The sequence below is a fragment of the Malania oleifera genome, chromosome 2, assembly GCF_029873635.1.
Source record: "Malania oleifera isolate guangnan ecotype guangnan chromosome 2, ASM2987363v1, whole genome shotgun sequence".
Classification (NCBI taxonomy): domain Eukaryota; kingdom Viridiplantae; phylum Streptophyta; class Magnoliopsida; order Santalales; family Ximeniaceae; genus Malania; species Malania oleifera.
The window spans coordinates 129,960,891-129,976,800 of NC_080418.1; the positions used below are offsets into that span (position 1 = coordinate 129,960,891).

The 15,910-nt window shown below is 33.9% G+C and overlaps 1 protein-coding gene across 3 annotated transcripts in view; it reads left to right on the forward strand.

The window, feature by feature from the left end:
- The window catches only part of LOC131149131 (homeobox-DDT domain protein RLT3), a 39,606-nt gene extending 37,776 nt beyond the window's left edge, over positions 1-1,830 (forward strand). The window contains exons 16-18 of one of the 3 annotated variants that reach the window (XR_009135138.1): positions 623-909; positions 1,265-1,382; positions 1,492-1,830. Coding sequence is in view for 1 of the 3 variants with exons in the window: in XM_058099250.1 (XP_057955233.1) it covers positions 623-642 (20 nt within the window). In the remaining 2 variants the exon portion in view is untranslated. Of the gene's footprint in view, positions 1-622; positions 1,189-1,264; positions 1,383-1,491 lie in introns of those variants that run through there. The other 2 variants (XR_009135137.1, XM_058099250.1) reach the window with 2 other exon arrangements.
- Positions 1,831-15,910: the final 14,080 nt, after the last annotated feature.

Here is a 15,910-nt window from a genome sequence, read left to right on the forward strand (position 1 = left end):
TGGAGGTGGCTTCAGTAATCTGTGAAGTGTATACTGTTGCAGCACATTCTATTTATATCTATTTTCACTACATATCGTAAGGGGGTCTTCAGGATTCTAAAACTTGATGCTGGATTGTGAAGGCAGCTGTTTTGAATGTGGGACTATGATTTATGTGTTGGAATTCCTGTACAGATCCAGCTAAACTAGTTGATTCCAGCTAGCTGAGCCCAATTTACTCCGGTCTGTGTCAAATTGATTTGCTTTTCACGTCAACTAGTTGAACTGTCAACTTATCGAAATTATGGTGCCTTTACTAGTGTAAAGAAGTTCATTTTTTCCTTCCATTTTTATATTGTGTTGCTTAGAAATCTATTTGTTTTGCTCTGAGAACTTTGTTTTTGTTTTTTTTTTTTTGGGGAGGGGGAATGGAAAGGGAGATTGACTGATTCTTTTCCTGATTGTGTTGCTTAGAAATTGTCTGTCAGCCTTGCTCTGAAAATCCAATTCTTTGGCCCTTAACAGTGAAAGTTGGCGTGTATTTTTTTTGGGGGGGGGTGGGGGTGGTTTCAGGGGTTCAATCTTACTCTTCTGATTTCATTGCTTGGAGTTCGTCTAAAATTGTCTATTTCCATTTCCTCAGGCAAGCGAGCTCGAGAATAATAGACAGCAGTTTTTGGTCAAGGATACTATGCAAGGTGGAATTTGATTTGTATATTGGAGGCATGAAGAATATTGTTTGTTACAGCAGTTTCAGAACACAAGAAGCATCAGCTCTTCATGGTGGTTATTACAATCATTGTCATGGTGGCCTCTGTTGCTACTCGTTTGAAGGGTGGCAAGCTTTGTGAGCTGGTGAAGCACTAGGAAAATTGATTCGCTGCTTTTGAGGCTTGGGAGCAAAACCAACACACTCAAATGTGTACACAGGTGGGTTAGCCTGCTCTCTCCTTTTGTTGTTTTTCAAGCTTGGGAACAAAATCAAAACTCCCAAATTTGCACACAGGTTGGCTAGCTTTAGACTCTCGTCATTTTTGACTTCTGTTACAATTAGACGGTCGGAATCATAAAATTGGAAAAATGAAATTTTGGTATATTCTTTTCTCGTTTAAGTCCCAGTCCTTGTCTTATGAAACCACCCTAGTTCCATAATTTCTTGTAAAAATGAACTCCAGCCTTTACAATAAAGGAATTTTTTGCCCTTGTAAACAGTCATGCTGCTGCTCCAGTCCCCCCACCCTTCTCCCCAAAAGGTCCCTTGAGTTTCTGTTTTTTATTTAATGAGTTATTAATGTTAGGGCTACTGGGCTGCTTGGATTGAACTCTTCACATTTGGCTATGTACGTGTTGAGCAAAGGGGTCTTTCTTAGAACACGGCCCTTTCTTTTTCGGCTTGTGCATTGGTAAGCAAAAATAAGTGTGCTGTTTGTATTTGTGTGTGGATGAAAACGGCATTGACAAATTATCCATATTTTGATAATGCATGGCACTGTGTTGCCAACGAATTTACAGTCCACCGCTTGCACGAAGGCCATGAACTTAGAAATGGAGAGAAATGGAGAGCAAATTGAAGAAATGACCTTGGGCAGGCAAGAGAACCTGGTAAACTGAAATAATTGCTTTAGTGAATAAACCCATCGATATTGAAGTACCACAAGTGGTACTCCAGTCCTCTTATGAAACTTTCGTTATTGGGTTTTCCGTACACTTCACATGTTTCTAGTGATCTTGTGCATTGGCATAAATTCGATAATTATACAGTTCATCAGTTTTGTTATTATAATTATTTATTAACTTTGAGGGCTCAAGAGGCGAAAAGAGAAATAAACTCATTATAGGTTTAACCTACAGTGTACATCAGAAGACATGCATATATCGGCGTACTGAGGTGTAGCGTGAAGTAAATTAATCGCTGGTTTAACCGATTCTGTACATGAGAAGGCATGTAGGTCTGTACATGAGAAGACATGTATCTATGGGCTTACTTTGGATGTAGCACTACATGTATAAATAGGAATACATCACAAATATCTTAAAACATTAAGGTTATGTTTGGTTTGTGGAATGTTTATTCCGAAGTATAGATTATTTTTGGTAGGTTAGTTGTAATAAGTTGATACAAAAAATTATATTATTGATATAAAATAAAAAGTAAATAACAATATGAAATATTTTATGAGTTCATAATCAACAATAATAAAAAGGCAAAAAATAATGACAGTAATTATTATTTTAAGGATAATAATTATTATATCAATAATAAAAAAAATAATAACAACTAGTAATAATTACAATAAAAATAAAATTTATTTTTAAAAAAAACAGCAAGAAGGAAAATAATTATAAAAAGACAATAATAATTATTTTAAGGATAATAAGTACTATAGAAATAATAAAGAATAATAACCAATAATAATTAAAATAACAATAATATTTATTATATTATAGTACTTCGAAAAATATAAACTCATTTTTTGGAAGTCATTTTATGACAAAAATTGAATTGGCCGTTATACCTTTTAGAATATGTTTTTTTAACTTCTCTATTTTACCTTTTGATATTTCTAACTTTTTCATCTCATCTTTTGAGTTTCCCTCAATATACGTAAATCAATGTCTTTCTAATTTCTCCATTCCATCTTTTGACAATATTCTTAAGTACATATTCCTTCTTCTCTCTCTCCATGGTAGTCTTATGCCCACTAGCTACTTTCTATTTACAGTTTTCTCTCCCTTCTCTTTCATAGTTTTTATATAGATCCAAGGGGACAAATGCTTGAAAGATTACTAACAAACTAGTAATCGCTAGACATGACAACTTACGGAATTGTGTCATGATATGGGAGATTGCAAGAGCTTTTTTTTTTTTTTTTTTTCATTTTTTTATGTTTTATAAAATCTTAAAACTGCTTTTCTTTTGTTTTTTGTTTTTTAATCTGAACCTTTGCTTTTATATTTGAGTCTTTTTCTTCCTAAAATTCGGTTTCATCTATGCAACTAGGAGCAAAAAAAAAAAAAAAAAAACTTGCTTTTCATTGTTGGATAAAGTGGCATAAAGTTGTAGCACATATAAAATTTTTATGACCGAGTTTAAATACGAGTTCTATTTGTTTTCCTAGAATAGAAGCATATTTTTTGTTTACTTTCTTTTAGCATTCTGAGCAAAATAAGCAAGTGGCAGAATAGGTTCCTTTAATAATCTTGATCAGTATACTATTTTTTTCTTCTATAAAATCTTTATTGTTATAGATAGATGGAAAAACTTTATGGAATGAGAGACTTAAGAATGCACCACATTGAAAGATGATAAAAATAAGGCGATGATCCATTGTTAGATATGCTTTTATTTGCAAACTTCATTAATAATTTTAGCCTATATCGTCATGTTTACTTCAAGATTATAAAGAGTTAGCTTAGAATGTGTATTGGTAATCTATACAATATTGTCTTATTAATCATGCCGTGTGATTATAGATTATTACTCACGTAGGTTCAATTTTGATTAGTTTTTCCTTTTATTTTATATAGTTAATTATTAGTTTCAATTTGTGTTTTTTTTTAGTGTTATACATAGATAGCAACAACACTATAATGTATTCTACAGTTAGTGCATACATTTATTTTCATCGATAACGATTTAGTCTTAATACTTATTAGTTAGAGAATTTTCAAAAATTGACATTGTTTTTAGTGGATTGTTGGAAAGTCGGTAACTTGTTGGATATCTGTCAATATCTGCATGACAATATTATTAAATTACTTCTAATTCTATTATTTAACTCTATATATATTCTGCTATTTTCATTTAATTAAAGAAGTTGTTCTAATTAGTAAATCAGAAATAGAATAATGAACCTATTGAAAGTTCTAGGAGAAGGGAAGTCTACATTTTCAAAAGATAGATATTCATTAGTACTTTGGCTCAAATATACAATTTCCATTTGACCTGTCATACATGTGTCTCAGGGTGATAGTCCTATTTTCTACTCAATTTTAAGAGAATCTAGAGTCATAAGCAACACTAGTTGAAACTTGGATTACTAAGCTATGCAAAGAGCGAGCAAAAAAGGGGCACACTAAACCTTTAAAATGAAATAATAAACTCATTAAAGTCATTTGCTTGGAGTGTGGAAGCCAACTATAACTGTAAGAATGACACAATATGTACTTATATTGGTCATTTGATTCGACATTAAGGCTATATTTGGTTTTTGAAATGTTTATTCCAAAGAATCGAATAAAATAAGTTGAAAAATATTATAAAACTTATATAGGAATTAGTAGATATAAGTTACTCCTGTAAATGCTTGTGTTGTTCCATTCAATATATAATAGGTCAGGAACAAATATTTTGTGAAATTTGGGAATAATTGTCCCTCGTCTACCATGTTGTACATTCATAAAAATTTTTGCGTTCTTATTTTCATTATGATGACAATGTTTCTTTTCTTTTGAAAGCTATCAAGTCCTTATATTATGGTCGCTCTATTATTAGTGATAGGCATTCCACAAAAACCTCCTAAGTTCTTGATGGTTGTCCTTACGTTTTTGTTATGTTCATATACATTTATACTATTATTGATATTGTCAACAAATAAAAAGGAAAATAAGGAATAACTACTTTGGATCATTGAATTTGACATTTGGTACATATGCAAACATATCTTATGAAAGTGCTTTTCAAAATCTATATAGCTAGGAATATTGTATTTTTTTTACTTTAGAGAATTTTGTTGCCTTCAATTGAATTAATAAATAAAGAGAATATTCTATCGAAAAGCAAGTGTGATAACCTTTTTATTTTATTTTATAAAATCTGTCTACAGAAATCACAAATTTTGGACCAAGAAAAAATCTGAACTATCTTGAATAATATAATGCACCAACAACATCCATATATTGAAAATTCAAGGCTAACACATATAAATCCATTTATTCCAATTTGCTCCTTAAAATAAAGACATTAAGCAAATGATTATTCAATAACCACAAGGCTCTTTATATCCTTCTAACATCTTTAACTTGCGTGAAAACATTATTATTAATGCAAACTTTGTTCTATTGTCAACATAACCAAATATATTCTGCTGACTTATCCCCCTACCAGCTTTTAAGAACATAGCCATTTCCAATTCCATTGTTTTCATCCATACAACTCATTCATCTTGACATTCTTATCAGTTGCATTCATTCACTAAGCTTCTTGTTCCTCAACCACTTAGCATTCTACCATAAAATAAAGCTGATTTTTCAAATGTCCAATAGGGATTCTTGTTCAATCATATTATACTAAATCAATAAAAAAATATTCCAAAGTTTAAGACTACATAAGCAACATTTCTCGACTACCAAATATCAAAGGTCAAATCTTGGATGTTTCTTGAACCTTCACCATAAATGTTGGTCCTAAATTTTCATCTAACTTCTTGAATGAAGTGTATCTCATCCTTTGAATTTAATAACTATTCTTTAACTTTTTTATTGGATGTTGAAACTATGTAAAGAACACCCACTATAATAAACTATCTTGTGCATATTCAACAATTTCGTTATTATCAACCCTAAAGGCAACGCATTTCATTATAGAAAAAATGAAATAAAAATAACCATAAGCTCTCAAGTATTTACGATGTTGATTAAAATTCCACTTAGCCTTTAACAAATGTTACTAATAAAATTTCCGACTAGATATATACAAACATATAGTACATCTAACTAGAAAAATCACTCATTCTAATAATACAATTGCTAGAATCCCTAATGTTATTTAATTTTAATATTGACATTTTTAAGACTACAAAAAAATATAAAATAATATGGACAAAGTTATGCACCTCTTTAGGCATCTGCCTCAAATTATTAGCTTGGATATTAACACTTCTTAGAAACATCATGTGTTTTGTAGTTCAATCTAACAAGCTGTCAATGCTACACTTAACTCCATGAAAACATCATATATTTCATTAAAAAAAGAATGGAAGGGTCAAAAATGATATCAATTAAAAACATTATCGGAATGACAATATAACAACAATAACACCAAAGAAACCCACTTTTACATTGTTAAGGACTAGCTCTCACACTTGCTTGACTTGATTTTGAATCGTTTGTCTATTCCTTGGTTTTGGCCCAAACTTATCACCAATTTTAACCTTTCTTTTACGGACATTATATAACTTCTTATACTACAGAAGCCTATAACCCTTTGTTTTGTGGTTCTTTGTCAATCAACATGCTTATTATGCTCTTAAATTAATGAATAAGCTAAAGTTGACAAACTAGAAGAAGAATTTTTTCCCCTTGCCAAAAATGTTGACATTACGTGACTCTATCAAACATAGTCATCTCACACAAATGAACCTCCTTTAAATTGACTATTGGCCTTGAAAGTAGCAAATCAACTCAACAAGTTAGAAAATGACTAAATCTATATATAACATCCTCTAAACTATTATTTATATTGATGACTACAACTTCCAAGAGATGTTTGAAACTATCCCTTTTAGTAAACCATTCACTTGATTCCAAAGTTGACAGATGTACGTCCTCGTTAAAATCACCATTGTTAATCAAAGTTGAGCTACTACATGCATCTTCCCCCAATACAGATCAATCTTGTAAGTTCATTGATTTATTTAAAGAAAGTTGGTCCAAGTGCTTTGAAGCTTGCAATCTATAGGAACTTGAAAGAATTGCTCACATTTCTATGAGCAACTTCACCTACTACCTTGTTTCTATATGGTTCTTCCATCATATCTCAATAGTGATAAGAATTCAAATTTTCAGCAAAGGACTCTCAAAGCATTGCCGAGTTATAGTCGTTAGACTTAAAAAAAATGCAAAAAAAAAATTATTCATTAAGACAAGATAATTTGAAAATGTTAATTTCCATCACCTCGAACTCAAAAGTATTAATAAATTGATTTAGAAAAGTGAAACTTCGAAATGGAGAGGAAGTAGTCAAACATGGCATTTAGTTCTCCTTGCATTTTAATTGATATGCACTCATTGAAATTGTCACTTGATCTTCATTGCAACCTTTTCATAATCAATCTTGTCCTCTACTTCTCACCTTATTGGGTTTCCCTAGGATAGATTTTGGTTATATTTGAGGTTTTTTTTTTTTTTTTTTTTTGTTTTTTTTTTTTTTTTTGTTTTTTTTTCTGGTGCAACAATTAAATTAAACGGCGAGTATGCATTTGGATATGCCAAAGCAAAACTAAGAGTACATAGATTGGTGCGAATTTGATCATTTGACAATAGAAAGTGCATACTTGCTTCATTGCTAATGTTGTTGTAATTCCAATCTTGGATTATGCATTTTCTCATATATAAATTAATGAATTTGATATTTTAGTTGAGGAGTTCTGTTTTGGCGGAACAAGTACTTGTCAAAATGAAAGTCATGTTTTTTCCTTCTTTCTTTCTTTTGGTGTATAATATAGAACTTGATTAGTTATATATTTTGTACTTTTGTTGTAAATTCAAGTCCCAATATCAAAAACAAAGCTTTGGCATAAGTTGTATTACAATCTTGATTAAACCAACACGAGATAGTTTGTCAGGGTCACATGAATGTAAAGGAAACATAATTTCTAAAATATCTTTGAACTAACTATGAGATCTCATAACTTGAACGAGACTTTTATGACTTCATCTTGAGAACCACTAAATGATTTTAGTTAGTTTTATGTTATCAACAAAAATCCTAAACAACATGGTTTTTTGAATCTATAACCAAGAAGTTTCTCGCAATCCCTACATACAACCTGTCATGCTCACAAAACTTCTTGAACACTAGCGTACTCAGCTTCAATGTCTGACTTGAGGAACTTTCACTCGGTCTGGTATTCCACCTCAGTCACAAGTTAAACCTGGCAAACATCTCCAACTTTTGCCGCATGAAGTACCCTCAAACCTTTCGTGATAAACTCACGAAGTACCTATGCCCTCACTAGTCCCCAAACATCAAAAACAATGTAGTTAAGAATACCCTTCATTTTATGTGTGGTTGTTTTACACAAGGCAGTATTATTTGACTCGGAAGTTTCAGCTGCGGCTCTACCTATCAATTTGTAAGTGATGAACTAGGCTTTGTTGGGTGTTATGCAAAAAAAACATCCCGAGTATAGGATCCAAAAATCCGTGAGGCGTTCTGAACCTGATGAAATAGAAAGCATATCACAATCAATGCTCCTTGTCTCCTTCTTTCACTACATTTGCAGATTTTGACGAACCCTTTTGAGTTTCTACATTCCCCTTCCTCCACTCCAGACACTCTGATTTTATGTGCTTAATTTTTTCACACTTAAAACACTGAACGCCCTTCCTCCTTCTAGACTGCGAATGAGTTTTATTACCACTCGTCCACTCCAGAACTTGCCTCTCCCCTGATCCTGATTACCCTTAACCATGAGCCCTTCACCTTGTGAACTCACATCATTGGCCTTTTTCCTCTGTTGGAACCCCAATAATGTACTTATGATATCCTCCGACCCCGGGGTTTCTTTCCCCCATGTTAGAGTCATAATCAGATTCTTGTACGTAGGAGACATAGGTAGGGAATTAAGCATCATCAATGCTTTGACTTCTTCCTCGAATGTCACCTCAACTCGCTTCAGATCATTAATAATCTAATTGAATACGTTGATGTGCTGAGTTAAGTCCAAACCCTCTAGCATCTTAAGCCAATATATTTTTTGCTTAAGATACAACTTGTTCGTCAATGACTTGGACGTGTACCGGCTTTCCAGTTTCAACCGAACCACTCACATCGATTCCTCATCCATGACGTGATACATCATGTCATCGACCAGACAATGCCTGATAGTAGACACAACTTTCGCTTCCAACTCCTTCTGACTCGTATCCTCCATGCCTTCCGAATTCTTTCCGTATAGTGCCTTCACCACCTTACTGCATCAATAAATCCTTAACCCTCCTTTGCCAAAGTCCGAAATTTCCCATTCCATCGAACTTACCAATATCGAACTTCATCGAAGAGATCCTACCCATTGCAACCAATAACTTTGATACCAATTGTTGATACAAAAGCGTAGTATAAATCTTGCACAACTCGAAACAATTCAAAACAAGTAATGTAAGCACTTAATGATGAATATACATGTTGGAATTGGTGTATTCCCAAAAAGGGGGTGAATTGAAATTTTAAAAATTTTCTCTTTAATTAAACCATACATTGGCAGTATATCGCAACCTAGGGTCCTTCTAAAAACAGACTCAATTCACCAAACAAATAAGTGATCAAAATTCAAAGCATGTATAGCAGACTCAGTAATTCACGATCATACACAATAAAACATAAACATTCAAGTGCTAGAATTTAAACTGGGGAAATTAAAATCATGCACAAGAAATGTTATCAGGGTTCGGCCAACAATGCCTATGTCCCCGCCTCAAGCTCACAAGTAAGAGGATTCCACTATGGCTCGCTTAACGGGTGGAGCGGCACCTAATACAACACCTTACAGGATGATGCACCTAGTTCTCCTAACCGGGTTTGAACCAGTCCGGTGCTCTCCTAACCGAGTCTGAGCAATTCGGGACTTTTCACAGGGTAAGTCTCCCTCTTCCAACCACATGTCGGAAATACAACATATATGAAATTTTTTTGTACAAACAAATATGCTTCTTACACTAAGCAGATATACCACTATACACAATCAGTTAATGCACTCACATATGATAAGATATTAAGCTCAAGTGAAATTTCCTTAACCAATGTGTTAACTCTCAATAATATGTGTGTCAATATGTATATGTGAGAGTGAGACCTTTGGTTTCAAGATAATGTATTTGCAATATGAATATTCAAAGCATCTCTAGAATACTCAAATATCTCAAAAATATTTTTCAAATATCAAGCATAATGGATATTAGGGTTTAAGCTTGCTAAAAATGATTTTATCAAAACGCAAAGCAAGCTTATGAAACTTGCAATTAGGATGCAAGTTCTTAAGCCAATTAAAAGTTTTTTTCAATCTAATATTTATAAGTAAAATACAATGGGAAAAGCTTTAAGGTACTCTCCAAAATCAACAATCAACAAATGCAAGTATGCGAGAGTTGTTAGCTTGCAAAGAGAATGAATGAATACCCACAAAAATAATCTCTCTCAAAGATATGTAATTAAATGAGTATGAGAGAGATTTTGCAATATGCTTTGATAAAAATGGGAGTATGAAGTATTTAACACAATGAATTTTCAGAGAAAATTTTTTTATAATCTATACGCTAATCTCATACTAATTATGAAAAATGAGGGGGTATATATAGAGTTGGGCAAAAATATAACCGTTGGGGACATCAAGAGTATTTTGAAATTTGTTTAATTGAGTTTATTAAAATTAACCCTGATTTACTGCGGTAAAAATTTTACCAACTCGAGAAGGTAAGTCGACCATATTCAAGGTTTGGTCGACTATATTATTGAGTGTAGTCGATCGTGACCATTTTGAATTGGAGATATGGTCAATTGTCTCAAGGCGATTTCGAACCATTCGTAGGTTCGGTCGACCAAGGCAAGTTCGGTTGACCATTTTCTAAGGTTTGGTTGACCAAGGCAGTTTTGAACTATTGTTCAGTCGACCAAGTTGTTGGGGGTCACACACACGTCAGTTCGGTCGACCGTGGAAGACACGTTCATTTCAGAATAGTCAACCGTGAAGTCAACATGTTAACTTGTGGTCAGTTTAGTCGACTGTGGCTTTTGTACTGCTTAGGGTTTGGTCAATTGAGACCGCCTACAATGTGCATTTAAGTCTTGATTTGGTCTTTATGCTTCATCAACCTAGTGTAAATAAAAATAAGGCATTTTAGGCTATATGGGTCATGATTCCTATGGTCATTCTAAGACCTCTTGAGCATATACACCCTATCATGCATGACATGCAAATATTACAGACCATTATTACAGACCCGGAAACTAAATGCAATTACAAAAAAATGTCTTCAGTTTCCTTGCTCTTCACTTTATGGAGTATGCTAGGTGTATGCGTATTATCTGTTTTGGCCTCTATTTTCTTTGCCCCTTATGTGTGATCTCAATTGTGGACTTGTTCATATGCTAAATACACACATAAGTTCACTATGTTTCGTTAGCATCAAAATAAAGATCAGACTAAAAAAGTCAACAATATCCCATTTTTTGATGATGTCAAACACGCATGAGCAAAATGGGTCCAGCCTGAAAAGGCCCCCCCCTAAGAATATGCATATCGAAAAGAGTAAATAATGATCAATGATTTAGTTCAGGCATATTAAGAAAAGTAGACATAAGACATTTCAAAATCATTTGCATTTAGTCTTAGTAGTAAGATACAAGAACTTATGCATTTTGCTCAATAAAACCTCTCCCCCTTTTGGCATTAGCAAAATGGTTAAGTTAAGAAGAATATGTGATGGCTTTAAAAGAAGTCTTAGCTTGAGAATGACAATCCCCTTTTCAAAAAAAAAAAAAAAAAAAAAAAAAGTTCATTTTGCTTAAATGAGTTCTCCCCCACACAAGCAAGAAACAAAGAGTATATTTAACGTTCGACAATTTCTTGCAAGATAAAATATATGTATATAAATATATAAGGATAGATAAATGTATATATTCCCCGTATGATATTTTCCAGAAGTATTGAGGGTGTGCTCGCTGAAAAAGAAACTTTACAACGAAGCGCGTGCAAGCAACATCATTCTGGTTTGACATTTACGCACAATTCATGATATAACCAGAATCACAACTATATGGATCCAAAGATCATATATATAGAAGAAGAAAAATATTGAAACATGGATCATACGGTCAAATCAAAGAATAAGTGGTAATTATTAAAATTTTCAGTTAAGGTATTCAATGACAATATTATAAGTAAACACATGCCACATTGAATTTCAATATAAATCTAAGCTTTAAAAGGTTGGTGAGCACAACAAGATGGAATTTTTATTTTAGATACTCTCCCTATCGATTTGAATCATAGCTTAGATAAAGTAAATTGCTTATACTAAACAAGATTAATCTCATTAAGCACGCTAAGCAGTATAAGCAACTATCTTTGTTTCCATAAATATCTGATGATTATGTAAGGATGAAATTCGATATTTATTTTGTTTTCACTCATCCTTTCAAAAGATTTTATCATAATCATCTTTACACATGGTTTTATTTTGGGAAAATTTTTATCGAAATTTGGGCAGCATACCATCTGTAAAACGGACATTTCCTAAACCTATATGTTATAAAATCATACAGAATATGCACCAGTATTACACATCATTGCATCAGCCATGCAGGTGGCATTCCAGATATAATCAGTAAAGCATAAACAATAGTGACAGTCGATGCATGATCAAGTAATATAGTCATTAATATTATCAACTCAACCATTAACAGTAGCTATGACTAATGACCCAACCATCAGATGTGCAAAATAGATAGTGGGTGAATGTGCAGTGCAATCGATGAAAAGAAAAATGTATGATGTTTAGATATACAGACCAAGATAAAAAGTAAGCAAATAAAAAGATAAGAAAAACAAATTTCTTCACGATGGTGTCCCAAGGCCTGTGCACCGTCTCCATGGTCAAAAGATCCAGCTTCATCTCTGGCTATGTCCATATGCTCCTCATCTCCATCATTGTGCAACTCATGAATACGATCATTTGACTCATTGAAATTAATGGCCATGAGCTTCTCCAGCTCCTTGTACTTGTGCTCTAATGTGATAAAAAAATTCTTTGAACTCATTCTGAAGAGCTGTGTACTGAGCATTAGATGATGAGGCCAACTCCCTTATATCTGTCTATATGGATTGTGTGATCTGGAACTGGGAATCCCTATACTCAGCGAAGGAACTAGTGAGCCCTATGATGGCTGCCATCAAATCTGCATTTGACAGCTGTGCAGGCTGTGGTGGCAGCTCTTGTGGAATCTCTTGCTGGTCTGCCTGTCTCTTACTAGCTATGGGCATTCACATATTACCGACCAACTCATATCCCATGAGCCTCAAGGTGACCAAGGAGAACATATCTGCATTCCTCCTTCTCTTAAGTAGAACATAATTTTATTTGGTTACTTCAATCCTCTTATACAATTTGTTCAATATCCCCCCCCATAAGGCATGATAATCGTATGACCAGTGGTCTTTGCCAGCATCCATTTCATCATCAAACTGGGTAGGTCTAGTTTCTTTCTAGTGAAAAGACACCACATGAAAAAGAAATCCAGATGGAACACATGTACCCTGGACCCGACTTAGCTTTAGGCAAAATATTGTATGTAATCAAATAATGAACTACTTTGGCCTCTAAACTGAAGGACCTATATTATGGAGGGTGATTGGGGTTTGCATCTAGGACATTCATAACAAGGTTTGTAAACCTTTTAATAGAGAACTCATGTTCATTTATCTAGGAGGACACTGCATCAGGACATTCAAAATCCCCTCGCCCAATATTGAGGGTATTATATAGGTACTCATCATCAAATCTAACGTTAATATCCAAAACTCTAGAGTAGCACCCATCCTTATCGTTACCCAAATTGGCATAAAATAGTATGACAAAGGTAGGATAATGCCCTTTAGGATGATAGGACATGAACGAGTCCCAACTCTGATGCCTAAACATGTCCACTACATTTCTAAAGTGATTTTCCATAAAAGTGAGATCAAGGACTTTACCTAGGATAACTTGTTTGGGTCGGAATTCCCTTACATATCTCGTCCTTGCTTGCTTTGAAATGAACCAGCTGTCCTGCGTGAACCCGACTTCCTGAGCATCAACTTGCTCGTTTGCCCTAGCCATGGAGGAAGATGGAAAACCTTTTAGCAGGTAGGAAGGTGGGTTTATGAGGGTGACTAAAAATTAGGGGAAAAACAGAGGAAAGATCTTAGTTTAGAAGTGAAAATGAACCTGTTAGTGCGGGGGAATATATATAAACCCGCAAGGTTCGGTCGACCTAAGGAGGGTTCGGTCGACGAAACATTAAGGGAATGGTCGACCGAAACTTGATGTGATGTTTCAGTTTCCATGGGTTGGTCAACCGAATAATTTTGTTTTTGAAGTGGACGGTTGAATATGGTCACCTATTAGTAGACCGACGTGGGTTTGGTTGATCGAAGACCTTGAGTAAAAACTCGATGGTCGACCAAACAGGTTAAAGTTAATTGGATGGTCGACCGAATTCATCAGGGAATATAGATATGGTCGACCAAACTCAGTCAACACTTACAAATTGGACCTAATTTTGACTTATTCCTTGCTTTACAAGAATAATCAATGGCTTTTCAAGTAAGGTGGGATCGATTGGAATAATTTCTAAGATGAACCACTTCCCAAGCCTTCGGTCATTACTACCCCATTATAGCTAGTCCTATGCTTCGAAGAAAAATAAATAAATAATTAATTTCAATTGAAACCCTTCCTTCCTCTCGTCCTATGGGATTAACCGCCATAATTACCCACATCATTTCCTTATCTAAACCTCTAGCACTTCTACATAAACAAGTAGACCACACGTTCCCTTTCATTTCACTAAGTAAGCAGGCTTTATATGCATGTGAGGGAGTTTGCTTATTTGTTCTATTTTCTCGAGATGAGGCATGAAAATTTTTATGACTGTGGGATTTGAAATATGGACCCTTTTTTGAAGAGTTTCTTTATTTTAGCTTTTAAGGGTTTGTTATGATTATTCTTTTCATTTTTAGCTTTGAGTGTAACTCTAGAATAATCATCTATTTCTTTCTCTAAGCAGACAATTTTCAAACCTTTCTCTATCTTTTTCTTCTCTAGGATAGCATGATAAGCTTTTAGTTCCTCTAATTGCTTAGCTACCCTTTTGTTTTAATTTTTCAAAAATACTTTCTACTTAGACATCCTAATTGGGAACTTATTCATTTTCAATAACCTATTTTCTAGTTGTTCAAATAAAGGCATGCTTTCATTATTCAATTTGTCAGCCAGTATATCACAAGACTTAGCAGATGATTCATCACAAGTTATATCTCCCAATTTTTCATGAGAATCATCACATGCATTATCATCAAGGCAATCGTTAGAGTCAACTGATGATTCAACATATGATATATCATAGGGTTCAGCATAAGAATCATCACATGCTTCATTGCACAAATCAGTAAATGAGGTAGGGTAAGAGTCATATACCTCATCATCTACTAATGCAACCTGCCCATGATTAGCCACTACCTGATCATTTAGGCTTGGAGCATTTGGAGTGACAATCTCCTTTTCCTAGGTTTCTCCATATCTCTTTTCTAGCTCAACCCAGATCTCCTGTGCACTTCTACATGCCATGATCTCAAGCACAATATTAGAATCTAAAGTGCAATACAGTAAATCCATGACATGTGAATTTGCATGCATAAGATTAATATCGTTTTCATTTACAAGCATACAAATTCCATTAACAATCACCCGTCAGGCCATCAAATTCATTGATTTTATAAATATGCTCATTCTAATTTTTCAGTGGGTGTAATTTGCACCACAAAATACAGGAAGCCTAGTAGGAGACTTTCCCTTACTGAATGGGGATACACCAAATTGAGCCATTGCAATTTTTTGCAAAAACGTTCAAGTCTAGTGCAACGAGGCTCTGATACCAATTGTTGGGATTGATGCATTCCCAAGAGGAGGGTGAATTGGAATTTTAAAACTTTTCTCTTAAGTTAAACCAGACATTGGCAGTATTTCACAACCTAAGGTCCTTCTAAAAGCAAACTCAATTCACCAAACAAATAACTGAGCAAAATTCAAAGCATGTATAGCAGACTCAGCAATTCACAATCATATACAATAAAATATAAACATTCAAGTGGTGGAATTTAAATTGGGAAAATTAAAATTAGGCACAAGAAATGTTATCGGGATTCGGCCAATAATACCTACGTCCCTGCCTTAA